The sequence below is a fragment of the Cyclopterus lumpus genome, chromosome 8, assembly GCF_009769545.1.
Source record: "Cyclopterus lumpus isolate fCycLum1 chromosome 8, fCycLum1.pri, whole genome shotgun sequence".
NCBI lineage: Eukaryota > Metazoa > Chordata > Actinopteri > Perciformes > Cyclopteridae > Cyclopterus > Cyclopterus lumpus.
In genome coordinates this window covers 1,785,966-1,812,397 of record NC_046973.1, presented here as the reverse complement: position 1 = coordinate 1,812,397, position 26,432 = coordinate 1,785,966, and the positions used below count along the sequence as shown (strand labels likewise).

At 46.6% G+C, this 26,432-nt stretch overlaps 3 protein-coding genes across 11 annotated transcripts in view; 2 read left to right on the top strand and 1 right to left on the bottom strand.

The window, feature by feature from the left end:
- Positions 1-1,419: 1,419 nt before the first annotated feature.
- srrm2 (serine/arginine repetitive matrix 2) lies at positions 1,420-11,932 on the bottom strand. Of its 9 annotated transcripts, none has more exons than XM_034540218.1 (15): positions 10,125-10,350; positions 8,685-8,936; positions 8,510-8,605; positions 8,079-8,261; positions 7,742-7,825; positions 6,891-6,959; positions 6,774-6,809; positions 6,563-6,679; positions 6,310-6,448; positions 5,991-6,190; positions 4,281-5,951; positions 3,026-3,697; positions 2,807-2,881; positions 2,350-2,457; positions 1,420-1,839 (listed from the first exon to the last, which is right to left on the bottom strand). In XM_034540218.1, exons 2-15 carry the CDS (start codon positions 8,930-8,932, stop codon positions 1,785-1,787), a joined length of 3,753 nt encoding a protein of 1,250 aa, XP_034396109.1. In that variant the 5' UTR covers positions 8,933-8,936; positions 10,125-10,350; the 3' UTR covers positions 1,420-1,784. The 9 variants fall into 9 exon arrangements, with proteins under 9 accessions (XP_034396109.1, XP_034396108.1, XP_034396105.1 ...); XM_034540217.1 differs by having other exon boundaries at positions 4,281-6,029; positions 6,069-6,190; XM_034540214.1 differs by lacking the exon at positions 10,125-10,350 and adding an exon at positions 11,806-11,932 and having other exon boundaries at positions 4,281-6,190; positions 6,891-6,956.
- arl6ip1 (ADP-ribosylation factor-like 6 interacting protein 1) lies at positions 11,442-16,396 on the top strand. The gene is made up of 6 exons (XM_034540226.1): positions 11,442-11,624; positions 12,359-12,492; positions 13,189-13,308; positions 14,583-14,700; positions 15,045-15,129; positions 15,410-16,396. The coding sequence occupies exons 1-6, from the start codon at positions 11,589-11,591 to the stop codon at positions 15,526-15,528; spliced, it is 612 nt and encodes a 203-aa protein (XP_034396117.1). The 5' UTR covers positions 11,442-11,588; the 3' UTR covers positions 15,529-16,396.
- Positions 16,397-17,077: 681 nt separating this feature from the next.
- Positions 17,078-26,432, top strand: part of fus (FUS RNA binding protein) — a 24,275-nt gene continuing 14,920 nt past the window's right edge. The window contains exon 1 of the mRNA XM_034538962.1: positions 17,078-17,206. Coding sequence (XP_034394853.1) covers positions 17,194-17,206 — 13 coding nt within the window. The 5' untranslated portion in view covers positions 17,078-17,193. The remainder of the gene's footprint in view (positions 17,207-26,432) is intronic.

Below are 26,432 nucleotides of genomic sequence, written 5' to 3'. Positions count from 1 at the left end.
TATACATTTATAAATATATATAAATATATTATATATACACATATATATACGTTTATAAATATATATACACATATATTTATAAATATATATATAAATATATAAACACTCATATATATTTATAAATGTATATATAGTTATACACATATATATATATTTATAAATATATATATAAATATATAAACACTCATATATATTTATAAATGTATATATAGTTATACACATATATATGCATTTATAAATATATATATACACATATTTATAAATATATATATAAATATATAAACACTTATATATATTTAGAAATGTATATATATTTATACACATATATATACATAAATATATATTATATATACACATATATAAATTTATAAATATATATACACATATATTTATAAATGTATAAATATTTATACACATATATATACATTTATAAATATATATAAATATATTATATATACATATATATATAAATTTATAAATATATATACACATATATTTATAAATATATATATAAATATATAAACACTCATATATATTTATAAATGTATATATATTTATACACATATATATACATTTATAAATATATATTATATATACACATATATATAAATGTATAAATATATATACACATATTTATAAATATATATATAAATATATAAACACTCATATATTTATAAATGTATATATATTTATACACATATATATACATTTATAAATATATATTATATATACACATATATATACATTTATAAATATATATATATATACATATATTTATAAATATATATATAAATATATAAACACTCATATATGTATAAATGTATATATATTTATACACATATATATACATTTATAAATATATATATATATACACATATATTTATAAATATATATATATAAATATATAAACACTCATATATTTATAAATATTCTTGTAGAAAACTAAAAGCAGCACAATACAATGTGCTTTAAATATTGAATTATAAACAAGACCGTGTAAACATGATTTTCACCTTAAGCCTCATCTTTGTTGAAAATAAAACATTTAAATCGTGCTATGTATTGATTACGCTGAGAATGTTTAGCATTAAATTAATTTTATTAAAAGGCATTATTCCAGTTTCATGGGGTTAAAGTGAATTGGTTCACACTACTTTGAAGGATAAATGGAGCACGATTCTGCATCTTCAAATCCCAATATGACCAAAACCAACAAGAGACGACACCATGGTTTACAAACACAAATGTATAGTTTCATGTATGATGACGACGGTGAGGAAAGAGGAAGAGGAGACATCACACAACACCAGTGTGTACATTTATTGCCGATGTAAGTGTTTTTGTGGGATTGGTCGATAAGAAAGAAAACATCAGCAAACCTTTTATTGAAGTTGTACGTATAGAAAAACTCCACACAAATAAAATGTACAATTGTCTTTTTATTAACCATTTTCAACAAAGAAATTAACCACGTTTCAGTTTCTGCTCACATTAAATGGAAAGTTGAATCCGTTACATGATAATAAACACAAGCCCGCTCATATCTACAGGTATGACGCAGCGAACAGTACGAGCACGGAGGACATTGCAGAAGGGACATCTTACTTTTATTACTCGGCTCATAAAAATAAATGTACAAGCCAGCCGCGGGTCGTGGAGGACTGGATGTGAGGGGACTGGTTCTGGTTCCGAGTCCCCCCCCATACGGGTTCTCTACTGACTGAAGTCCACGTTACGGTCCAGTTGGACCCAGTTGGAGGGAACTGGGAAACGACACCGACGGCTCATTTCCTCCGTCTGCCTCTTGACGAGCGGCTCGGCGACGGTCTGCTGCCGCTCCTACGGGCAAACAAATCACATTATTATCATCATTATAATCATGATGATTATGTCAACAACCAGCAGGTTCACTTTGTTCTTCTTCTGGTGTAAAATCAAAATGATGAAGTCATTTATTTGATGTTAGTATTTAGTTGTTATTCATAAGTGCTGTTTATGCATTCTAGAAGTTTGAGTATATATTGGGAAAGTTTAAGGTTTTGATTTGTTCATTTGATTATCAATTGGGCAACACTGTGGGCACCTGGGGTTCTAAAGTAGGCGGGTCCAGGACCAGCATGCACCTGGGGTTCTAAAGTAGGCGGGTCCAGGACCAGCATGCACCTGGGGTTCTATAGTAGGCAGGTCCCGGACCAGCATGCACCTGGGGTTCTATAGTAGGCAGGTCCCGGACCAGCATGCACCTGGGGTTCTATAGTAGGCAGGTCCAGGACCAGCATGCACCTGGGTAGGCCTATGTTCCCCCCCACAGCACTAGGGTGGCCGATGCGTTCTTCGACTCCTACAGACCTGCGGCTCGGCGAGGGCGGCGCCGCTCTCATGTACTTCGGAGGAGAATAACTGAGCGAGCGGGAATCTCTCAGCGAATCGGCGGGGACCCTCTGAGGCAAGGCGGGGCTAAGAGGGAAACACAACGCCAATCAAAACGCTGCCGGAGGACAGCAACACGCTGCCCGAGGACCTCCACCTGTCTGTCAAGTGGCAGGTCACGCCCACATTTCATCCTCTAAACATTTATAGGAAATAGTCACAAAGAGCAAATCAATTCTTGAGCCGTGGCCAAAATCAACAAGTTAATACCTAATAACATCAGCTGGAGTATTTCTTTAGTAGTTAATCAGTTCAATTCTCCACCGATGGAAAATAATAAATGTGTCTTTAAAGTGAGAAGCGATGCAGGTCACGTGTACTCTTTACTTCATGGAAACAGAACTTTCTACTACACCAATCATTTGAAAGTCCGTACCTCTTTTTCTTAGTTTCCTTTTCGTTCTCCGATGAGGAGGACGAGGAAGGAGAGCTTTGAGCTTTGACCGTCTTCCTGTTGAAAAAGAAAACATCGTAACGAGATGAATTATTAATAACCAGCAAGTCAAATAGACAGAATCTACACGACTCAAAACACCTCTGCATCATCTAACGGCCATTTATTATCACACACGCCACACCTTTCCCCCCTGCTTACCCTTTTCCTTGCTCCACTTCGGAGTCGGAGCTGTCTGAAGAGGACGAGGAAGAGGAGGAAGAGGAGGAGGACGAGGAGCTGGAGCTGGAGCTGCTGCTCCGACTGGCCTTCTTGATCGTGCTCGCCTCCTTCCCGTTCACGGCGCTCTCGCTCCTGACCGGCTGCTCCGGCTCCTGAGGCGCCGCCAACGGAGACTTCCTGCTCGGAGCTCGAGACGGCGGTTTGGTTTCCGGTTGGCTGGCGGCCGGAGGAGGAAGAGGAGGAAGAGGAGGAGACCTTCTGGAGGGAATGTCGGAGCGCCGGGAGTCCGACTGGGAGCCCCTCCCCCCCGAGGTCGGGGCGTGGGAGGAGTCTCTGGAGGGGCGGCCCTTCTGCTCTCGGTCCCCCCTCTTCTCGTCCTCCATCTTCGGCGCCGCTTTTGCGTCTTTCTTCTCTCGCTGTGGTGAAGGCGAGGACGAAGAGGAAGAGGAGGAGCCGGAGGAGGAAGAGGAGGAAGAGGAGGACCTGTTGGGCGGGGGAACATCTTTTGGGAGGAGAGGCTCCTTCACCCGGTCTCTCTCTTGGTCCAGCTCCCTCTGCCGGACCCTCTCCTGGTCTCGTTCTCTCGCCCTCTCTCTGGAGAGGGAGCGACTGCTCCTCCTCCGGCGCTGTGGAGAGGGGGAGCGCCGGGACCTGGAGGAGGAATACATCGTGTTGACATGGTGGAGCACCTCCTGGCGTCCTCTTACAGGATGTAGAAGTTATTCAAAACATTATGAATTTTATAGATATTATTATTGGTTCTTTATCTATTTGCACGTTTGATTCCATTTTGAGTATTTTTGTGTGTGTAAAAAGGAGCATTTTGTAAAAGAAACTAATTAACTTAAAGCGCTCTGTGGCTAAGTGACAGCATGAGGTCATTCACTGAGTGTCTATTTTTAGAAAATAAATAAATAAAAAGAAATGTACACTTCATTGATCCCCCTGGGTAAATTCTTCTCTGCATTGACCATCCTTAGTTATTAAGGAGCAACTGGGGGTTCAGTGCCTTGCTCAAGGACACTTCAACATGAACTATGGGGAGAGCGGGGATGGAACCGGCTACCTTGTGGTTACCATGACGACCGTTTGTCCCTCGAGTTCTGCCTCTTTATTATTAAATAACGGACAAAATATAATCTCTTAAAACGGAAATTTGTATAACTTTTTTTCATTTTGAGTGATTCTTTAAAATGTATTTCTGACAACCACATCCAGTCTCGGTTCCTCTTACCTGTTGGGGGGACTTTGCCTCCTCTGGCTTCTAGACCTGGACCTGTTGCGCCTTCTTGGGCTTCTGGACCGGCCCCCCCTCGAGGCAACCCGCTCACGGTCTCTCTCCCTGTCCCTCTCTCTATCTCTCTCTCTCTCCCTGTCCCTCTCTCTATCTCTCTCTCTCTCCCTGTCCCGGTTGGACCAGGCCGGAGGAGGAGAAGCTCTCCTGGATCGGGGCGGGGGTTCCTGATACTGCCTGGGTGGAGTGCGACGTGCTTGGGAGGCGGCGGCGGTCTTCTGGGCCGGAGAGCGTGACCTCCTGGCTGTGGCGCTGGACCCGGCGGGCCTCCTGGGCGCATCGCCCTCCCCTCTTCGCGCCCTCTCCCCGACTTTGGCCTCCGCCCTGGGTTTCTGTTCCTCGGCGTCCTCGCCGGCGTCTGCTCTGTTGGCCGGGGACGGAGGAGGACTGGGGCTGTCCATCTGCGTGGGGCTGTAGCGCTCCTGGCCTTTCTTCCCCTCTGCAGGAGCTCTCTCCTTCTCCCTCTGGTCTCCTCCCCCGTCTCGCTCCTTCTGGGTTCTCGGAGGCCCGTCACCCTCGGAGGCGGAGGCGGGGCTTTCTTTTCTACCGTTGGCCAAATAGCGTTCGACTGCGGCGCCGATGGCGGCCGGGACACTTTTCGAGGGGACGCTACTTTCCGTCGCTTCTGACGCGGACTTCTTCCCCTTGGCCTCATCTTCAGAGGACGAGGATGAAGACGAGGAGGACGAGGAGCTGTCGCTGTCACTCCCGCTGCTGCTGCTGCTGCTGCTGCTGCTGCTGCTGCTCCCACTGCTGCTGCTGCTGCTCTCCCGTTTCTTCTCGGCCCGTTTCTCCTTGTCGTCTCGGTTCTCCTTGGTCGGAGGAGGGCTCCTCGCCTTCTCAGGTCTCGCGCCTTTCTCGGTGGCTCTGGACCGGTCTCGCCTAGTTCCTGCAGAGGAGCGGACATCCTCGCCTCCCTTCCGGCCGCCTTCTTGAGCTCGCTCTCCATCGTGTTCCCTCTGCTTGTTGGGAAGCCGGTCCTTCTCCTTGGCGCCATCGCCGTCTTTTCCTCGCCTCCTCTCGTCCTCCCTCTCTCTTTGACGGCCGTTGGTGACGGGCGACGGGCGTCCTCCATCCCTCCTCCGGTCGTTCTTCTGTTGGAGAGGAGACGGCTCTTTCTCCTGTCTCTTACCGGGGTCTTTCCTGGAGTCCAGGCCTCTGTCGGTCCTACGCTCCCTCTCTTCGCTCCTCTCTCTCCGAGGCCTGTCCTTCACAGGGGGAGGCGAGGAGGACGAGGAGCCACGTCTCGTCTTTTTGTCCTGTTTATTCCTGTCTTTTTCCTGCTCAGTGTCTCTGCTCCTTTCCCTCCTAGTTTCCTGTTTGGGAGGAGGAGGAGGAGGAGGAGGAGGAGGAGGAGAACGGGACGAAGACGAGTCATTCCTGATCCTCTGAGGAACACTCTCCTTTCCTTTGTCCCTCCTTTCTCTGCTTCTTGAACGCCTCCCTTTCTCCACGTCTCTGCTCCTGGAGCGCCTCCCCCTCGCCCTCTCGTTGTCTCTGCTCCTTGAACGCCTCCCCCTCGCGTTGCCTCTGCTCCTCGAACGCCTCCCTCTCTCCACCTCTCTGCTTCGGGGGCTCCTTCCTCTCTCCTTCTCCATGCTCCTGGAACGCCTCCCTTTCTCCCTCTCGTTTTCCATGCTCCTTGAACGCCTCCCTTTCTCCCTCTCGTTTTCCATGCTCCTTGAACGCCTCCCTTTCTCCCTCTCGTTTTCCATGCTCCTTGAACGCCTCCTTTTCTCCTTCTCCCTGCTTTTATCAGGCGGCGGTGGAGAAGGCGATGAAGAGTCGTGTCTCCTCTTGGAGGTCTTCTCCACGTCACGCTCTTTTTCCCTCTCAAGATGGGGCCTCTTCTAGATGAAGCAGATGTGTGGGTGTTATTTTAAGTCCACGACGTGATCAACTTAAATGAGTTTGAGATACCACGAGCTAAAGAAAGGTACTCAACAGAAGGTTTGAATGGGTTACTCACCCCTTCTCCTCCCTGATGAGGCGGACTGCTCTCCTCGTATCCTCGTCTCCTCCTTTCCGGGGATCTCCCCTTCCTTCCTTCATCACCTTTCCTTGCAGTTTGGTCCTGTTGACGTGATCTCGGTGGAGCCGGAGACTGGCTGTGGAAAAATGAATGCCTATACTGAGAATGATGAATCCAGATCAAGGCCAATAAAAGGCTCAAAGATGTCTTGAGGGCCAGAAAACATTTGCTTCACGTCGTCGTCTCTCACCTGTGAGCCGAGCTGGAGGAGGCGCTTCGCTGTCGCACCGCCTTCGCTTTCGGAGGACTGGAACTTGGATTCTTCTTTGTTTTCTTCTTTGACTCCTGCCGAGTCTCCTCTGAAGAGCTTCAGTGGGTCGGAGGGGTCAGAGCGTTACACGTATACATACATACAGGGTGTTGGTTCTAAATGTAAGCGATGTGATGCTGAAGAAACCCACCTGGCGTCGTCTTCTTCCTCGTCTTCCGACGCTTCACTGAAACACAACGTTTACAGTCAATAATCACAGCACACGTGAGATAATTAAACAGAAGCTCAAACTGCAGTGACAGAATACCGTTTCTTTTTCTTCTTTTTGGATTTCTTCTTCTCTCGTCGGGGAGATGGGGACTGACTCTCTGAGCTGCTGATGGAAGGAAAAAACATTACAAAAACTGTCAACCTTGTCGGGAACGTTCCTTCTCTCACCAAGAAGTTCCTTAGAAGATCCTTCTCTCTTCTCACCTAGAAGACCTTTCTCTCTCTCTCTTCTCACCTAGAAGATCCTTCTCTCCACCTAGAAGATCCTTCTCTCCACCTAGAAGACCCTTCTCTCACCTGGAAGACCCTTCTCTCACCTGGAAGACCTTTCTCTCCACCTAGAAGGCCCTTCTCACCTAGAAGACCTTTCTCTCCACCTAGAAGACCTTTCTCTCCACCTAGAAGACCCTTCTCACCTAGAAGGCCTTTCTCTCCACCTAGAAGATCCTTCTCTCTTCTCACCTAGAAGACCCTTCTCCCACCTAGAAGGCCTTTCTCTCCACCTAGAAGATCCTTCTCTCTTCTCACCTAGAAGACCCTTCTCTCCACCTAGAAGGCCCTTCTCACCTAGAAGGCCCTTCTCACCTAGAAGGCCTTTCTCTCCACCTAGAAGACTCTTCTCTCCACCTAGAAGACCCTTCTCCCACCTAGAAGGCCCTTCTGCCACCTAGAAGACCCTTCTCCCACCTAGAAGGCTCTTCTCTCATCTCACCTAGAAGACCCTTCTCACCTAGAAGACCTTTCTCCCACCTAGACGGCTCTTCTCTCATCTCACCTAGAAGACCCTTCTCACCTAGAAGACCTTTCTCCCACCTAGAAGGCTCTTCTCTCATCTCACCTAGAAGACCCTTCTCACCTAAAAGACCTTTCTCTCCGCCGTCTTCTCACCTGTCTCTGTTCTTGTTTTTCTTTTTCTTCTTCCGGCCGCGCTTCTTGGGAGGAGAATCTGAATTGTCTGAATCTTCCACCAACCTGAGAGAGAAAAGAGCCGTCAGGGACTGAACCGAGGTGAAGAGTGAACACGTTGCACTCTCCGCCCAACAGCACAACATCAATAGATTTAGATTTTATCGCCATTCAGCCCAAAAAGAAACAGACATGATTTTTGGTGCACACCCTCAGCGTGAAGCTCGTTTCACTCTACATGAAACGTTTGTTTACTTCTACTATTGACGTTTCTTGTCCATCTCCAGATGGAAACCAGCCTGCGTTTTGTCCCACTCACGTATATTTCTGCTGCTGCCGCTCCCTCTCCAGGCGGTCCTGCTCCTTCTTCTCCTTCTCCTTCTCCTTGCGGTCGGCGTGGAAGGACGAGCCGTCCACGTAGTCGCTGGAGATGCCGAAAGCGGCGCGAAGACGGTCGTTCTTCTGCTGGTTGGCTGCGGCCAGAGCGTGAGTCTCCGTCGCCCTGAGAGAACACAAACCACACCGTTTTATGTTTCCTGCCTTTGGTCATTTATTTAACCAGGCTGTAATGGTGTCCAGTGAGGAACCAATACATAAGGAAATCGTGATATTTGTTTATGGTTTTAATTTAACGATATGCGTGTTATTATGTCTCAATATGTACATCCTGTCGTATTTGACTGCACACAGACAACTAAAACAGCCTTACAGTCACAACGAGGATCTGGATCTTTTATTTCTTGTACTCACGTCGGTCTGTCGGTGGCGGCGGGAGCCGGCTCCTGCTTCTCCTGCAGCATCATACGGAAGCTGTTCACCTTCTCCTCGATCTCCTCAGCCGAATACCTGCCCACACAAACGAAAGAGTAGGATTACATTACGTTTAATCTAATTACCAACAGCCTTTCAGTTCCTCGCCGCTCACCCTTGCTCCTCCATCATGTCCTGCAGCTCGGCACACTTGACCTCCAGCTGCCTCTTCCGTTGGTGCTCCAGGATGTCGGCGTTGGGCTGTCTGTTGAGCTGGCTCTCCAGCCTCTCCCGGTCCTTCTCGTCCCGCTCGCCGCCGCGCTCGTCCCGCGGACGCTTGACCCGCAGGCTCGACAGGTTGCGCTGCACGTAGCCATTCGTGCCGCTGCCCCGCGGAGTCGTCAGGCCGATCCCATTGTACATGGCTCTGCACAAAGATGGAGACGGTTAGTGTTTGGTATTTGTAGCAAAACACTCATTTACAACACAGGCTTTTCCAAAAGAAGTTTAGATAGTAAACAAGAGAAAAAATACAGGTTTCACTACAGGGTTATTTAGGTGTGAGAACAATGTTGTTTAGCAATGATTACATCATGTAAATACAGTAACTGTATCTTCACTTAATTCGGTAGTGCCATGGTTGTCCAATTTAATTAAAACGGAACCGTTCCTTCCTAAATAAAAAGGGGATTAAATGGTTCAAACTGAATTATTCAGTGTGTTTCCTTTCTAACAATCCCATTGGACGGGTATTTACTTCCTAGTCTTCCTGTTATTGTGGGATGGAAGTCATCTTTGACGGTTGAACGCTATGAAAACATTCATAATAGGGAGACAATCATTTGTCTTGCAGCCAAAACAATATTAAAAGATCTTAATCCAACACAAATCTGTACATCTCTCCAGAATACAAAGAACAATAAACGGATACTCAAAAACTCAAAACCAGTATCCTCGTCATTAAAGCGAAATGACGTTTTGTACTATTCATTTGGGTAAAAACAGCAAACGCCTCTGCAGTTTTTGCCATTTTAAGCATTTTAAAACACTGAGGGAGTTAGTATTCTAAGATGGCTGACGCACACTAACCAGGACTGATTACACATCGTTGACACGGCTGCACTTCAGGTCAGACACACAGGGAGGCTGCTGACCACGTATTAAAAACACAACGCAGACCACAACACAGAAATACGACCAATACTACTCATGCCAATACCCGAGCAGCCGCGTCGGGCGTCTCGCCGCGTATCGCAGCTGCTAAACCGCGTGAGGAACCACACGAACCGGGGCGCGTTTCCATCTCAAGTCCAAACAAACATACAGAAATCACAACCGTTTTATTCACAATAAACGGTTGTTGCGCAGTAACACGTGCGCCAGAAAAAGGCCCGTTGCTACGTCAGAGAGCAGATTCATGACGACTGAGGCGCAGGAGAGCTTATAAATAAAACATCAGGACTCACTGGGCACGATGACCGTGTGCGGGACTGCTTTAGCTTAACAAGCGACGCGCTGGATTCAACGCCTCGCGTTTAAAACAAGGCCCAACCGCTCTGATGCGCAGCGAACAATCCCCATCTTAAGCTAGCAGGCTAACGTGCTTCTTACGTACCGGCTGTTTTCTCCGGTACCGGAGAGGAAAACGGCGTCCGATGATTAATAATATCCGGTTGAATGAGACAATAAAACAGCGCTAAAGATAGTACGGTCCTTAGTACCGTGTGTGTGTGCGGGGGGGGGGGGCGTAATATAAAGAAACTCGGCCAACGTTAGTTAGCTATCGGCTAGCTAGCTGGTCTGATCGCCGAGCCAAAAGGGAGAACGAGATGAAAACCAAATGACGTCATACGCACGGGACGCACTTTTAAGTGGCGATGCGTTCAGGTGTCGGGTTGGAAAATAGTTTTTTAGATAGATGGATGGATGGATGGATGGATGGATGGATGGATGGATGGATGGATGGATAGATAGATAGATAGATAGATAGATAACACACACACCACACACACCACACACACTCCGAACTATGTCCTCACAGGTGTGTCCCCAAAGCAGGTGTGCTTTAGTACATAGATATACTAAATCTGGTAGGCGTAACACATGTAAACCTAAAGTAAAGTCTCTTGGGGCCATGCTCTAAACTGCACCGGAAGTCGGCCTTTTTCAATTCTGTGTGATCTTTCCTTTCATTTGTGTCTATTTCTCGACACAATGCGTTAACTTGTGAATGATCAGATAAACTTCAAATGTGGTCAGTTCAATCTAAAGACCTTCGTGATTCAAAGTTATCCGAATCCTGAGGTTTCATGAAACGGCGTGGCCGTGGTGTGGTGGCTACGAGAGACTTCTGCATGCCAATATTAACTCAGAGTCGTAGTGCCACGTACTGGGAAACCATGGCCATAACTAAACTAAAACTATTCACAAAACATCAGCAAATCATAGCTCACGTTGTTTATTTAAGTGTTCGACTAACTGCAACCTCTGTATTCACTGCACATCTCTTTCTTTTTGACTCCTCGCTGGTCTCTCATGCCAATGTGTATTACTATATTATTATAGTACTATATTATTATAGTACTGCCAGACCCTCCAGCACACAGTTTGTTTAGAGACCTGAATTTACGTTGTTATTATGTTGTTATTATTATTATCTATTAATATTAATATATCTATTTACTACTATTATAATTATTATGATCTATTATAATTATGTTTATTATCTATCCTCTATTATTATCTATTATTATTTTATGTATGATCTTATTATCTATTATCTAATATCACAAAAGGAATGAACCTGTACTACTATATGTGTATATTGAGTAAGGTTCCTTATATGGTTCACATACTCTTGGAACGCCCACTTCGGCTTCGCATAAAGACCACGAAACTACATTTCCCAGAATGCCATCGGCGGATTTTGACGCAATTCTCTTTTTCCATAAATACATCCTGCCGCAAGCCGACCGTTACTGACGCCGGAGCCAGTACAGGAGGCGTGCTAGCTGCTGCGCTGCGGGGCCGTTTACCTGGTGAAGAACCGAACCACGCAACACGAACCCGACCGGAGAAGATGGCCGAAGGCGACAACAAAAGCGCGAACATGCTCGTGAGTTTTTACGCGTATTTTACAGGAAAGTAACCGTGACGTTAGCTTTCACCGCTAACCTTGTGGCGCGGATGGCCCCCCCCCTTTTTTATTTCTACGTTTCCTACTTCCGTTAAATCGTCGTGGACGTCGTGCCTCCAAAGCAGCCGATGACCTAACGGGAGTTAACGGGCAGGCTCACCGGTCAACCGGCAGCCGCTCGGTGTGACGGACGTCGGCTAGCTAGTTAGCTCGTGAAGCTAGTTTTAAGCTAGCTAGCTCCAGGAGTGACGAGGCTCGTGCTGCACTGTCATATCAGTGCCTTGCTTATCGGCAGAGGCAGCCACACCCTCGACCTGTTCTCACTCGGATCAAACTCTGGTGCAGAATTCAATAGACTTCAGACTTTAGCTCTACAATCTAAACTCCTGTTAAATCTCCTTTTTGTTTAATACAAGTTAATCAACAAAGCCCGGCCCCCTCTGACTCTTACTCCCAGATGACAGTTTACTTAAACGGCCTTTTTATCTGTTCCTTCTATCAAAATACACTTGCCACTTTTATTTTATAATGCATACTCCTAAAGTTCTGGTTCCTTGCATGTGCAAGTTGATTTGTGCCTTCAGCCTCGCGTTCCCCTGGAGGAGCTGCTGACCACAGCTTCTCTGGATGGATCCCCGCTCTCTGCCATTATAGATTATTTGACTTTTAGCGCAGTCATGTCAGGTTTGTAAGCTGTATATTCTTGTGTTGAGGCTCAGGAAACGGCCCAGCTGGAGGAGCAGCTGCAGGGCTGGGGCGAGGTCATCCTGGCCGGGGATCGCGTCCTACGCTGGGAGAAGCCCTGGTTCCCTGGAGCCCTGATCGGAGCCACCACCGTGCTCTTCATGTGAGGCCTTTTTACTGCGTCTCACACACACAGAGAGATGGACAGAGATGGACACACACACACACAGAGATGGACACACACACAGACACACACAGAGATGGACAGACACACACACACACACAGAGATGGACACACACACAGACACACACACACACACAGAGAGATGGACACACACAGAGATGGACACACACACACACACAGATGGGCACACACAAAGAGATTGGCACACACACACAGAGATGGACACACACAGAGATTGACACAGACACACACACACACAGATTGACACACACACACAGAGATTGACACACACACACACAGACACAGATGGGCACATAGTTGTGAACGCACATGTTTCCTCCCCTCCCCCCCTGGGTCAGAATCTGCCCTAAAACACGTGGGTTTCAAAGGTTATGTACGCTTTCCCACATTTAAACTCAAAACCAGAAGAAGTCGATTAGAATTAATTTGTAAAGTATTATTTAGTTTGTCCGAGTTAAATATCATTGTAGACGGAACTGGTTTCTAACCAAATGCACCACCATTCATTGCACTTCCTTTGAATACTTTTTTAAATACCACAGCTGCAGTAGTTTGAGTCTCTTGGACCGTTGAAAGGTTATAAACTAAGAGCACGTGAACAGGTGATAAAAGTGCTCTTGCTTGCATTGTGAGCTTCTGACTGCTTGTCCTCAGGCTGATTTACTACCTGGACCCGTCGGTGCTGACCGGGCTCTCCTGCGCCGTCATGCTGCTCTGCCTCGCGGACTACCTGGTGCCCACCCTCGCACCCCGAGTCTTCGGCGCCAATAAGTGGTGAGAGCACCAAGATCTTTCCTGCCTCCAAAAACGGGTTTAGCTTTCAAGCTAATTTTTGAGTTATGGAATTTGAATTGGTTTATTTTTTTGTATGTTTCTCATCAACATGAACCTTTCCTCCACCAGATTGGACTAATGTGTAACTCTCTGGGATGTTTGTGTCTCAGTTTAAAAATATAAAGTCCTGGCACCTGTCCACTGAACCATAAATCCTTTTTGCTCATCGTTGTCTAAATAGTTCTTCTGTATTCTATCTGCATGAACGCAGACTGAAAACCAGCAAACTAAATTTATAGTGCTTTTAGAAGAGAAAACATATATAGTTCTGCGTATATTATACATATTATATTATATTATTGCAAACAAAGCCAGGGCTGTTTCGTGGCTCCTTCTGTCAGCTGTGTATTTGATGGTGACACCAGGACAGAGTATCATGCTGCCGTCTGTCCTCACCATGTGTGACCCGGGCACGACCCGACCCCCTTTGCAGCAGACCTGTTGGGTCAGACTAGACTAGTGGAGAGTTGGTGTTTTCTGACTTTTTTAATTTTTTTAAAGCAGCAGCGTTTTGTCGGGGCTTAGCTCTGGAGGAAATTAACTTGGTGTGGGGGGGGGGGACTAACAAGTCACACGCCTGGGTTTAAAAGGCACCTTTGTATTTCTGGATGTAGGCCAGGAGTGAGTATCTGTGGGTCTGCTCCAGATTCTTTGAGAACATGCTGTGTCGCTGCTGCTGAAGCTGCAGCTTCACAAGGCCGCAGAGTCAGCCGATAGCAGGCGTGTGTCAGTGAGGGGGGGGGGGCTTAACGGGGCTACCGGTCTGTTTGACTCCCTGACAACAAGGACACAAATAGGGGCCGATGGCTAAGCAGAAATAAAGGCCACTTTTCCTGGCTTCTCGTGGAGCCGTACGCCACCCCAATAGGCACAGGATGTTCCCTTTGTGGTGAACTGTGCTTCAACGGGCCTCCAGTGACGCACGCCCATCTGGTTCCCAGAGAACACGCCTTGTTTTGTCTCATCGACGGGCCTGAACTGAAATGAGCAGTTTAACATCATAAGATCTGAAAAGTCAGGAAACGGTGAAATCTAGGATTAGTGTCATAAAGGTTTTATTCATGAATGAGGAACTTAAAGGTTGTGAATATCTTCTCTATGCAACACTTCTTTATTTCCTCTATCAAAGAGGTCACACGCCACAGTGTTGTCTGGCCCTCTAGTAGGATGCGTTCTGTGTGTCGTCCTTGAGCTCGACCTCTCCCTGTGAACAGGACCAGCGAGCAGCAGCAGCGATTCCACGAGATCTGCGGGAACCTGGTGAAGACGCAGCGCCGCATGGTGGGCTGGTGGATGCGTCTCTGCGCCCTGAAGCAGGACAAGCCCAAGATGGTAGATGACGACACAACAGTTCCACACACACATGCAGAAGCTTCGATCCGGTTGTTCCGATGAGAACTCCTCTGCTCCAGATAGAATATCCTCAGCTGACTTGGCTGCTCCACTTAGAAGCCCTTAAACTGGGTTACAGGCTGTGCTAACCGGGTTAGACACGCCCTTAAATCACATTCTTTAATTCAATGGCCGCGTTGTTTTCTTTAAAACACGGCAGCGCGTGTTCGCCGATACAAAATAAATGATTATTTTGCAGCTCGTTCTGCTCTCCGTGGCTCCGGGATGCCGTTTGTGTTTAGCGATGTGTGCCGGCTGTAATCCGACCTCCCTGCTCTCCACAGTACTTTGCCTCCGTGATCAGCAGCTTGCTGGCGGTGGCCTGGATCGGACAGCAGGTGCACAACCTGTTCCTCACCTACCTGATCGGTGAGTACAGCACAACGTGCTGCAGTGTGGTGGGGCCCGGATTCAACATACCCAGGATTTAAATGTTAAACGGATCAATACTTTAAATCCACAGATTATTATTTAATGAATGAGAAATTAAATCTATTGATACGAGAGGCTTATCTGGGAAATTAAGCTTTGATCACCCAAAGTCAGGAAATGCGCTCCGATCTTGGTTTTTAAGAGCTGCATGCAGGATCGTGTGTGTGTGTGTGTGTGTGTGTCCACCTGTCCGAAAGTTGACCTTCTTCTTCTGCAGTGAGCTTCCTGCTGCTGCTGCCCGGCCTCAACCAGCACGGCCTCATCACAAAGTACGCGTCCATGGCCAAGAGGGAGATCAACAAGCTGCTCAAACAGAAGGAGAAGAAGAACGAGTAGACGGAGGTGTGGAGAGGCGTCTCTGACCAGATGAACCGCGACAGGAAGTGGAAGGAAGTTGTTTGTAAAAAAAATAATAAAAAAAAAAGGGGGAGAGGAGAGCTAGAAAAAGAAAAGAGCCTCCTGCTTCTTTGGTCTCCGCCGCAGAGCAAGACACCACTTTTTTTTTTTTTGTATCACATTAAATAAGTTTCATTTCTCTCGCCACCATTTGACATTTGAAACGGCATCGCCCACGTTTTTTCTTTAGAGTTTCGCTGCCATGCATGACGGTTCTCTTAAAATGGTCACAGCACTGAACCTCACACACACACACACACACACACACACACACAGCCTCCCTCCCTTCCGTTTCTTAGTTCGAGTGCTTCATTTTAAGATGTCAGTAATGCTTTTAAGCCATTCCCTCTACTTAGACGACGCGACTACTGAGCAGTTCTTGTAGCATTACTGCATCGTTTTAACCCTGATGGATTCCTCTCGGTATTTCTTTTTAATTTTCTTTTGGTCACTTTAGGACAGGTCATGTAAATGTTCCAGTTTTTGCTTCTTCTGCTTTGGTTGTATTTAAAATGATAACGCTGAAACCAAACTGGATTACGGTGAGCTCTCGATGTAAGCCTGCTGCTAGCTGGACTCTGGTCTCTTAGGCCCCCCTAGACCCCCCTGACTGGTGTGGGGTGTCTCTGTAAATAGACCCACATGTATTTCCTTCACGCGGTCCGTCGGCCCTCTTCTCTTATTTATGTGTTCTTTCCTCCATCTCATCCTTTCTGGTTTAATTACCGTCTGTCAACTCATTTCATTTCTTTGTCGTTATTGGAGTTCTGTACGAAGATGAATAAAGTTTGATTTAAATTAAGTTTCACTCCTTTTTGTCCTGTTTTGTTTTTATTAGCAGCTGGGTTTTCAGCTCTATGATTTATTTAAATCTTTTTTTAGCCCAAGTGGTTGAAAGACAGACTGGATTTCAAAAAAATATGTCTTTGTATATTTCATGTTAATCTGTATGAACAAAAGCTTTTGCAGCTACGTTCATTTTGAAGCCTCAGAAAACAAATGTTCTTTCTGCCACAATATCTACTTAATTTGTGTACATGTTTATTATATATAACAGGATTTAGACTCGCTGCTTTGACCAAAAACAGAAATACTCAACAATAATGCTCCTGCTTTAATAGATGACAAATTAAACATTTGTAATGCAATGGATGCAGAATATATTACCTAAATGAAAGTTTCTTCAAGCTTTTCTTGATCTAATATCCGTTCATCATTTAACATGCTAGTTATATTGCTAATGGGAGTTTTTTTTCTCGTTTAATATAGTTAATAAGCACTTAATAAACATTGCTTCTGTATTTGTTTGTTTTATTTGTCATTTATTTTCAATTCCTTGCTTGAATGTGAGGACTTATAAACCTGGCGTGTGAATTGTGCCATAAATACATTTCCTTCTGGTTATACTGGTGTAGAATAGGAGTCATATTGGTTTTATTGATATGAAGACGACGCTGCTGCGCGCCCCCATGCGGCCGCTGGAGGAACCGCAGGGCAGGCCGCCGGTGTTCGTGGTGCATCCATCTTCCTCCCGGTCCTCCGTTCGGTTGGCACACCGGGAGATCGGCCTGGTTCAACGTTAACGGCGGTTTATCGCTCGTCGAAATGGCGTCAAACGGTAAGAAAACCGGAAGTACGGTTGAGGAACGGAGTCGCTGTTTGAAGGTTAAGATGAACGTTCCGGTTATCGGCGGGTTTTTAGCTGGCTAGCGTCCGGTGTTCCCGGTAAGATGACGTAGCTACCGGTGTATTCAGCTTGCGTTTAGCTTCCAGCGACTCAGCGCGGACCACCAGTTCACCTCCATGTTTCATGTTTCACCTCCATGTGTCACCTCCATGTTTCATGTGTCACCTCCATGTTTCATGTTTCATGTTTCACCTCCATGTGTCACCTCCATGTTTCATGTTTCACCTCCATGTTTCATGTTTCACCTCCATGTGTCACCTCCATGTTTCATGTTTCACCTCCATGTTTCATGTTTCACCTCCATGTGTCACCTCCATGTTTCATGTGTCACCTCCATGTTTCATGTTTCATGTTTCACCTCCATGTGTCACCTCCATGTTTCATGTTTCACCTCCATGTGTCACCTCCATGTTTCATGTTTCACCTCCATGTTTCATGTTTCACCTCCATGTTTCATGTTTCATCTCCATGTTTCATGTTTCACCTCCATGTGTCACCTCCATGTTTCATGTGTCACCTCCATGTTTCATGTTTCATGTTTCACCTCCATGTTTCATGTTTCATGTTTCACCTCCATGTGTCACCTCCATGTTTCATGTTTCACCTCCATGTTTCATGTTTCACCTCCATGTGTCACCTCCATGTTTCATGTTTCACCTCCATGTGTCACCTCCATGTTTCATGTTTCACCTCCATGTGTCACCTCCATGTTTCATGTTTCACCTCCATGTTTCATGTTTCACCTCCATGTTTCATGTTTCATCTCCATGTTTCATGTTTCACCTCCATGTGTCACCTCCATGTTTCATGTGTCACCTCCATGTTTCATGTTTCATGTTTCACCTCCATGTGTCACCTCCATGTTTCATGTTTCACCTCCATGTTTCATGTTTCACCTCCATGTTTCATGTTTCACCTCCATGTGTCACCTCCATGTTTCATGTTTCACCTCCATGTGTCACCTCCATGTTTCATGTTTCATCTCCATGTGTCACCTCCATGTTTCATGTGTCACCTCCATGTTTCATGTTTCACCTCCATGTGTCACCTCCATGTTTCATGTTTCACCTCCATGTGTCACCTCCATGTTTCATGTTTCACCTCCATGTTTCACCTCCATGTGTCACCTCCATGTTTCATGTTTCACCTCCATGTGTCACCTCCATGTTTCATGTTTCACCTCCATGTGTCACCTCCATGTTTCATGTTTCACCTCCATGTGTCACCTCCATGTTTCACCTCCATGTGTCACCTCCATGTTTCACCTCCATGTTTCATGTTTCACCTCCATGTTTCATGTTTCACCTCCATGTTTCATGTTTCACCTCCATGTGTCACCTCCATGTGTCACCTCCATGTTTCATGTTTCACCTCCATGTGTCACCTCCATGTTTCATGTTTCACCTCCATGTTTCATGTTTCACCTCCATGTGTCACCTCCATGTTTCACCTCCATGTTTCATGTTTCACCTCCATGTTTCACCTCCATGTTTCATGTTTCACCTCCATGTGTCACCTCCATGTTTCATGTTTCACCTCCATGTGTCACCTCCATGTTTCATGTTTCACCTCCATGTGTCACCTCCATGTTTCATGTTTCACCTCCATGTGTCACCTCCATGTTTCACCTCCATGTTTCATGTTTCATGTTTCACCTCCATGTGTCACCTCCATGTTTCATATTTCACCTCCATGTTTCACCTCCATGTTTCATGTTTCACCTCCATGTGTCACCTCCATGTTTCATGTTTCACCTCCATGTGTCACCTCCATGTTTCATGTTTCACCTCCATGTGTCACCTCCATGTTTCATGTTTCACCTCCATGTGTCACCTCCATGTTTCACCTCCATGTTTCATGTTTCACCTCCATGTGTCACCTCCATGTTTCACCTCCATGTTTCATGTTTCACCTCCATGTTTCATGTTTCACCTCCATGTTTCACCTCCATGTGTCACCTCCATGTTTCATGTTTCACCTCCATGTGTCACCTCCATGTTTCATGTTTCACCTCCATGTTTCATGTTTCACCTCCATGTGTCACCTCCATGTTTCACCTCCATGTTTCATGTTTCACCTCCATGTGTCACCTCCATGTTTCATGTTTCACCTCCATGTTTCATGTTTCACCTCCATGTTTCACCTCCATGTTTCATGTTTCACCTCCATGTGTCACCTCCATGTTTCATGTTTCACCTCCATGTGTCACCTCCATGTTTCACCTCCATGTGTCACCTCCATGTTTCATGTTTCACCTCCATGTGTCACCTCCATGTTTCATGTTTCACCTCCATGTTTCACCTCCATGTGTCACCTCCATGTTTCACCTCCATGTGTCACCTCCATGTTTCACCTCCATGTTTCACCTCCATGTGTCACCTCCATGTTTCACCTCCATGTTTCATGTTTCACCTCCATGTTTCATCTCCATGTTTCACCTCCATGTTTCATGTTTCACCTCCATGTGTCACCTCCATGTTTCATGTTTCACCTCCATGTTTCACCTCCATGTTTCATGTTTCACCTCCATGTGTCACCTCCATGTTTCATGTTTCACCTCCATGTGTCACCTCCATGTTTCACCTCCATGTTTCACCTCCATGTTTCATGTTTCACCTCCATGTGTCACCTCCATGTTTCACCTCCATGTTTCATGTTTCACCTCCATGTTTCATGTTTCACCTCCATGTTTCACCTCCATGTGTCACCTCCATGTTTCATGTTTCACCTCCATGTGTCACCTCCATGTTTCATGTTTCACCTCCATGTTTCATGTTTCACCTCCATGTGTCACCTCCATGTTTCACCTCCATGTTTCATGTTTCACCTCCATGTGTCACCTCCATGTTTCATGTTTCACCTCCATGTGTCACCTCCATGTTTCACCTCCATGTTTCACCTCCATGTTTCATGTTTCACCTCCATGTGTCACCTCCATGTTTCACCTCCATGTTTCATGTTTCACCTCCATGTTTCATGTTTCACCTCCATGTTTCACCTCCATGTGTCACCTCCATGTTTCATGTTTCACCTCCATGTGTCACCTCCATGTTTCATGTTTCACCTCCATGTTTCATGTTTCACCTCCATGTGTCACCTCCATGTTTCACCTCCATGTTTCATGTTTCACCTCCATGTGTCACCTCCATGTTTCATGTTTCACCTCCATGTTTCACCTCCATGTTTCACCTCCATGTTTCATGTTTCACCTCCATGTGTCACCTCCATGTTTCACCTCCATGTGTCACCTCCATGTTTCACCTCCATGTTTCACCTCCATGTGTCACCTCCATGTTTCATGTTTCACCTCCATGTGTCACCTCCATGTTTCACCTCCATGTTTCACCTCCATGTGTCACCTCCATGTTTCACCTCCATGTGTCACCTCCATGTTTCACCTCCATGTGTCACCTCCATGTTTCACCTCCATGTTTCATGTTTCACCTCCATGTGTCACCTCCATGTTTCACCTCCATGTTTCATGTGTCACCTCCATGTGTCACCTCCATGTTTCATCTCCATGTGTCACCTCCATGTTTCACCTCCATGTTTCATGTTTCACCTCCATGTGTCACCTCCATGTTTCATGTTTCACCTCCATGTGTCACCTCCATGTGTCACCTCCATGTTTCATTTTCATGTGTCACCTCCATGTTTCATGTTTCACCTCCATGTGTCACCTCCATGTTTCACCTCCATGTTTCATGTTTCACCTCCATGTGTCACCTCCATGTTTCACCTCCATGTTTCACCTCCATGTGTCACCTCCATGTTTCATGTTTCACCTCCATGTTTCATCTCCATGTTTCATGTGTCACCTCCATGTTTCATGTTTCACCTCCATGTTTCATCTTCATGTTTCACCTCCATGTTTCATGTGTCACCTCCATGTTTCATGTTTCACCTCCATGTTTCATCTCCATGTTTCATGTTTCACCTCCATGTTTCATGTGTCACCTCCATGTTTCATGTTTCACCTCCATGTTTCATCTCCATGTTTCATGTGTCACCTCCATGTTTCATGTTTCACCTCCATGTTTCATCTTCATGTTTCACCTCCATGTGTCACCTCCATGTTTCATGTTTCACCTCCATGTGTCACCTCCATGTTTCATGTTTCACCTCCATGTGTCACCTCCATGTTTCACCTCCATGTTTCATGTTTCACCTCCATGTGTCACCTCCATGTTTCACCTCCATGTTTCATGTTTCACCTCCATGTTTCATGTTTCACCTCCATGTTTCACCTCCATGTGTCACCTCCATGTTTCATGTGTCACCTCCATGTTTCATGTTTCACCTCCATGTTTCATGTTTCACCTCCATGTGTCACCTCCATGTTTCACCTCCATGTTTCATGTTTCACCTCCATGTGTCACCTCCATGTTTCATGTTTCACCTCCATGTTTCATGTTTCACCTCCATGTTTCACCTCCATGTTTCATGTTTCACCTCCATGTGTCACCTCCATGTTTCATGTTTCACCTCCATGTGTCACCTCCATGTTTCACCTCCATGTGTCACCTCCATGTTTCATGTTTCACCTCCATGTGTCACCTCCATGTTTCATGTTTCACCTCCATGTTTCACCTCCATGTGTCACCTCCATGTTTCACCTCCATGTGTCACCTCCATGTTTCACCTCCATGTTTCACCTCCATGTGTCACCTCCATGTTTCACCTCCATGTTTCATGTTTCACCTCCATGTTTCATCTCCATGTTTCACCTCCATGTTTCATGTTTCACCTCCATGTGTCACCTCCATGTTTCATGTTTCACCTCCATGTTTCACCTCCATGTTTCATGTTTCACCTCCATGTGTCACCTCCATGTTTCATGTTTCACCTCCATGTGTCACCTCCATGTTTCACCTCCATGTTTCACCTCCATGTTTCATGTTTCACCTCCATGTGTCACCTCCATGTTTCACCTCCATGTTTCATGTTTCACCTCCATGTTTCATGTTTCACCTCCATGTTTCACCTCCATGTGTCACCTCCATGTTTCATGTTTCACCTCCATGTGTCACCTCCATGTTTCATGTTTCACCTCCATGTTTCATGTTTCACCTCCATGTGTCACCTCCATGTTTCACCTCCATGTTTCATGTTTCACCTCCATGTGTCACCTCCATGTTTCATGTTTCACCTCCATGTGTCACCTCCATGTTTCACCTCCATGTTTCACCTCCATGTTTCATGTTTCACCTCCATGTGTCACCTCCATGTTTCACCTCCATGTTTCATGTTTCACCTCCATGTTTCATGTTTCACCTCCATGTTTCACCTCCATGTGTCACCTCCATGTTTCATGTTTCACCTCCATGTGTCACCTCCATGTTTCATGTTTCACCTCCATGTTTCATGTTTCACCTCCATGTGTCACCTCCATGTTTCACCTCCATGTTTCATGTTTCACCTCCATGTGTCACCTCCATGTTTCATGTTTCACCTCCATGTTTCACCTCCATGTTTCACCTCCATGTTTCATGTTTCACCTCCATGTGTCACCTCCATGTTTCACCTCCATGTGTCACCTCCATGTTTCACCTCCATGTTTCACCTCCATGTGTCACCTCCATGTTTCATGTTTCACCTCCATGTGTCACCTCCATGTTTCACCTCCATGTTTCACCTCCATGTGTCACCTCCATGTTTCACCTCCATGTGTCACCTCCATGTTTCACCTCCATGTGTCACCTCCATGTTTCACCTCCATGTTTCATGTTTCACCTCCATGTGTCACCTCCATGTTTCACCTCCATGTTTCATGTGTCACCTCCATGTGTCACCTCCATGTTTCATCTCCATGTGTCACCTCCATGTTTCACCTCCATGTTTCATGTTTCACCTCCATGTGTCACCTCCATGTTTCATGTTTCACCTCCATGTGTCACCTCCATGTGTCACCTCCATGTTTCATTTTCATGTGTCACCTCCATGTTTCATGTTTCACCTCCATGTGTCACCTCCATGTTTCACCTCCATGTTTCATGTTTCACCTCCATGTGTCACCTCCATGTTTCACCTCCATGTGTCACCTCCATGTTTCATGTTTCACCTCCATGTTTCATCTCCATGTTTCATGTGTCACCTCCATGTTTCATGTTTCACCTCCATGTTTCATCTTCATGTTTCACCTCCATGTTTCATGTGTCACCTCCATGTTTCATGTTTCACCTCCATGTTTCATCTCCATGTTTCATGTTTCACCTCCATGTTTCATGTGTCACCTCCATGTTTCATGTTTCACCTCCATGTTTCATCTCCATGTTTCATGTGTCACCTCCATGTTTCATGTTTCACCTCCATGTTTCATCTTCATGTTTCACCTCCATGTTTCATGTGTCACCTCCATGTTTCATGTTTCACCTCCATGTTTCATCTCCATGTTTCATGTTTCACCTCCATGTTTCATGTGTCACCTCCATGTTTCATGTTTCACCTCCATGTTTCATCTCCATGTTTCATCTCCATGTGTCATGTGTCACCTCCATGTTTCATGTTTCACCTCCATGTTTCATGTGTCACCTCCATGTTTCATCTCCATGTTTCACCTCCATGTGTCACCTCCATGTTTCATGTTTCACCTCCATGTTTCATCTCCATGTGTCATCTCCATGTTTCATGTGTCACCTCCATGTTTCATGTTTCACCTCCATGTGTCATCTCCATGTTTCATGTTTCACCTCCATGTTTCATGTGTCACCTCCATGTTTCACCTCCATGTGTCACCTCCATGTTTCATGTTTCACCTCCATGTGTCATCTCCATGTTTCACCTCCATGTGTCACCTCCATGTTTCACCTCCATGTGTCACCTCCATGTTTCATGTTTCACCTCCATGTTTCACCTCCATGTTTCACCTCCATGTGTCATCTCCATGTTTCATGTTTCATCTCCATGTTTCACCTCCATGTGTCACCTCCATGTTTCACCTCCATGTGTCACCTCCATGTTTCATCTCCATGTGTCACCTCCATGTGTCACCTCCATGTTTCACCTCCATGTTTCATGTTTCACCTCCATGTGTCATCTCCATGTTTCATGTTTCACCTCCATGTTTCATCTCCATGTTTCACCTCCATGTGTCATCTCCATGTTTCATGTTTCACCTCCATGTTTCATCTCCATGTGTCACCTCCATGTGTCACCTCCATGTGTCACCTCCATGTTTCATGTTTCACCTCCATGTTTCACCTCCATGTGTCACCTCCATGTTTCATGTTTCACCTCCATGTGTCATCTCCATGTTTCATGTTTCACCTCCATGTGTCACCTCCATGTTTCACCTCCATGTTTCATGTGTCACCTCCATGTTTCACCTCCATGTGTCACCTCCATGTTTCATGTTTCACCTCCATGTTTCATGTGTCACCTCCATGTTTCATCTCCATGTTTCACCTCCATGTGTCATGTGTCACCTCCATGTTTCATCTCCATGTGTCATCTCCATGTTTCATGTGTCACCTCCATGTTTCATGTTTCACCTCCATGTTTCATGTTTCACCTCCATGTGTCACCTCCATGTTTCACCTCCATGTTTTATATTTCCACCTCCTATGAATCGCCACCTTAACGTGGTGGAGGAGTTTGAGTGGCTCAGTGATCCTGGGAGCTATGTTGTCCGGGGCATCAGCCCCTGGTAGGGTCTCCCAAGGCAAACAGGTCTCGGGGGAGAGCCCAGACTAAGAGCGGTTCAATAAACCCTGATGATAAGCAGCCCACGGACTGAAGCTACCTTGCCCGGACAAGGGAAACCGGGGCACCCTCCCGGAGCCAGACCCAGGAGGGGAGCTCGTCGGCGAGCGTCTGGTGGCCGGGCTTTCGCCCATGGGGCCCAGTCGAGCTCAGCCCGAAAAAACAGCATGGAGCAGCAGTCACCCTGTGGACCCACCACCCGCAGGGAGAATTATCGGGGTCGGGTGCTATGTAGACCGGGCGGCGGGCCAGGCGGGAGACCTGGGCGGGCCGGTCGCTGGCGGCATAGACTAGCTCTAGGGACGTGGAACGTCACCTCACTAGCGGGGAAAGAGCCGGAGCTGGTGCAGGAGGTGTAGCGGTACCAGCTAGATATAGTTGGGCTCACCTCCACGCACAGCATGGGCTCTGGAACCAAGCTCCTGGAGAAGGGTTGGACTTTGTCCTTTTCTGGAGTTGCCCAGGGTGAGAGGCGCCGGGCGGGAGTGGGGATACTCACGAGCCCCCGGCTGAGCGCCGCTGTGTTGGAGTTTTCCCCGGGGAACGAGAGGGTCGCCTCCCTGCGCCTACGGGTTGCGGGGAGTAAGGCTCTGACTGTTGTTTGTGCTTATGCACCGAACAGCATCTCGGAGTATCCGGCCTTCTTGGAGTCGGTGGGAGGGGTCCTGGAAAGGGCGCCGCCTGCCGACTCCATAGTTCTCCTGGGAGACTTCAACGCTCACGTGGGCAATGACAGAGAAACCTGGCGGGGCGTGATTGGGAGGAACGGCTTGCCCGATCTGAACCCGAATGGTGTTTTGTTGTTGGACTTCTGTGCTAGCCACAGTTTGTCCATAACGAACACCATGTTCAAACATAAGGTGGCTCATAAGTGTACCTGGTACCAGAACACCTTAGGCCGGAGATCAATGATCGACTTTGTAATCGTATCATCTGATCTGCGGCCGTATGTCTTGGACACTCGGGTAAAGAGAGGAGCAGAGCTGTCAACTGATCACCACCTGGTGGTGAGTTGGATCAGATGGCGGGGGACTCGGCTAGAAAGACCTGGCAAGCCCAAACGTGTAGTGAGGGTGAACTGGGAACGTCTGGCAGAGGATCCTGTCCGGGAGGTCTTCAACTCCCACCTCCGGAAGAACTTCTCACAAATCCAGAGGGAGGCTGGGGACATGGAATCCGAGTGGACCTTGTTCAAAGCCTCTATTGTGGACGCGGCTGCTCGGGGCTGTGGCCGGAAGGTCATCGGTGCCTGTCGTGGCGGCAACCCGAGAACCCGGTGGTGGACACCGGGGTTGAGGGAAGCCGTCAAACTGAAGAAGGAGGCCTTTCGGGCCTGGCTGGCCCAGGGGTCTCCTGAAGCAGCTGACGGGTACCGGCGGGCCAGAAGGGCTGCAGCGGCGATGGTCGCGGAGGCTAAAACTCGGGCATGGGAGGAGTTCGGGGAGGCCATGGAGAA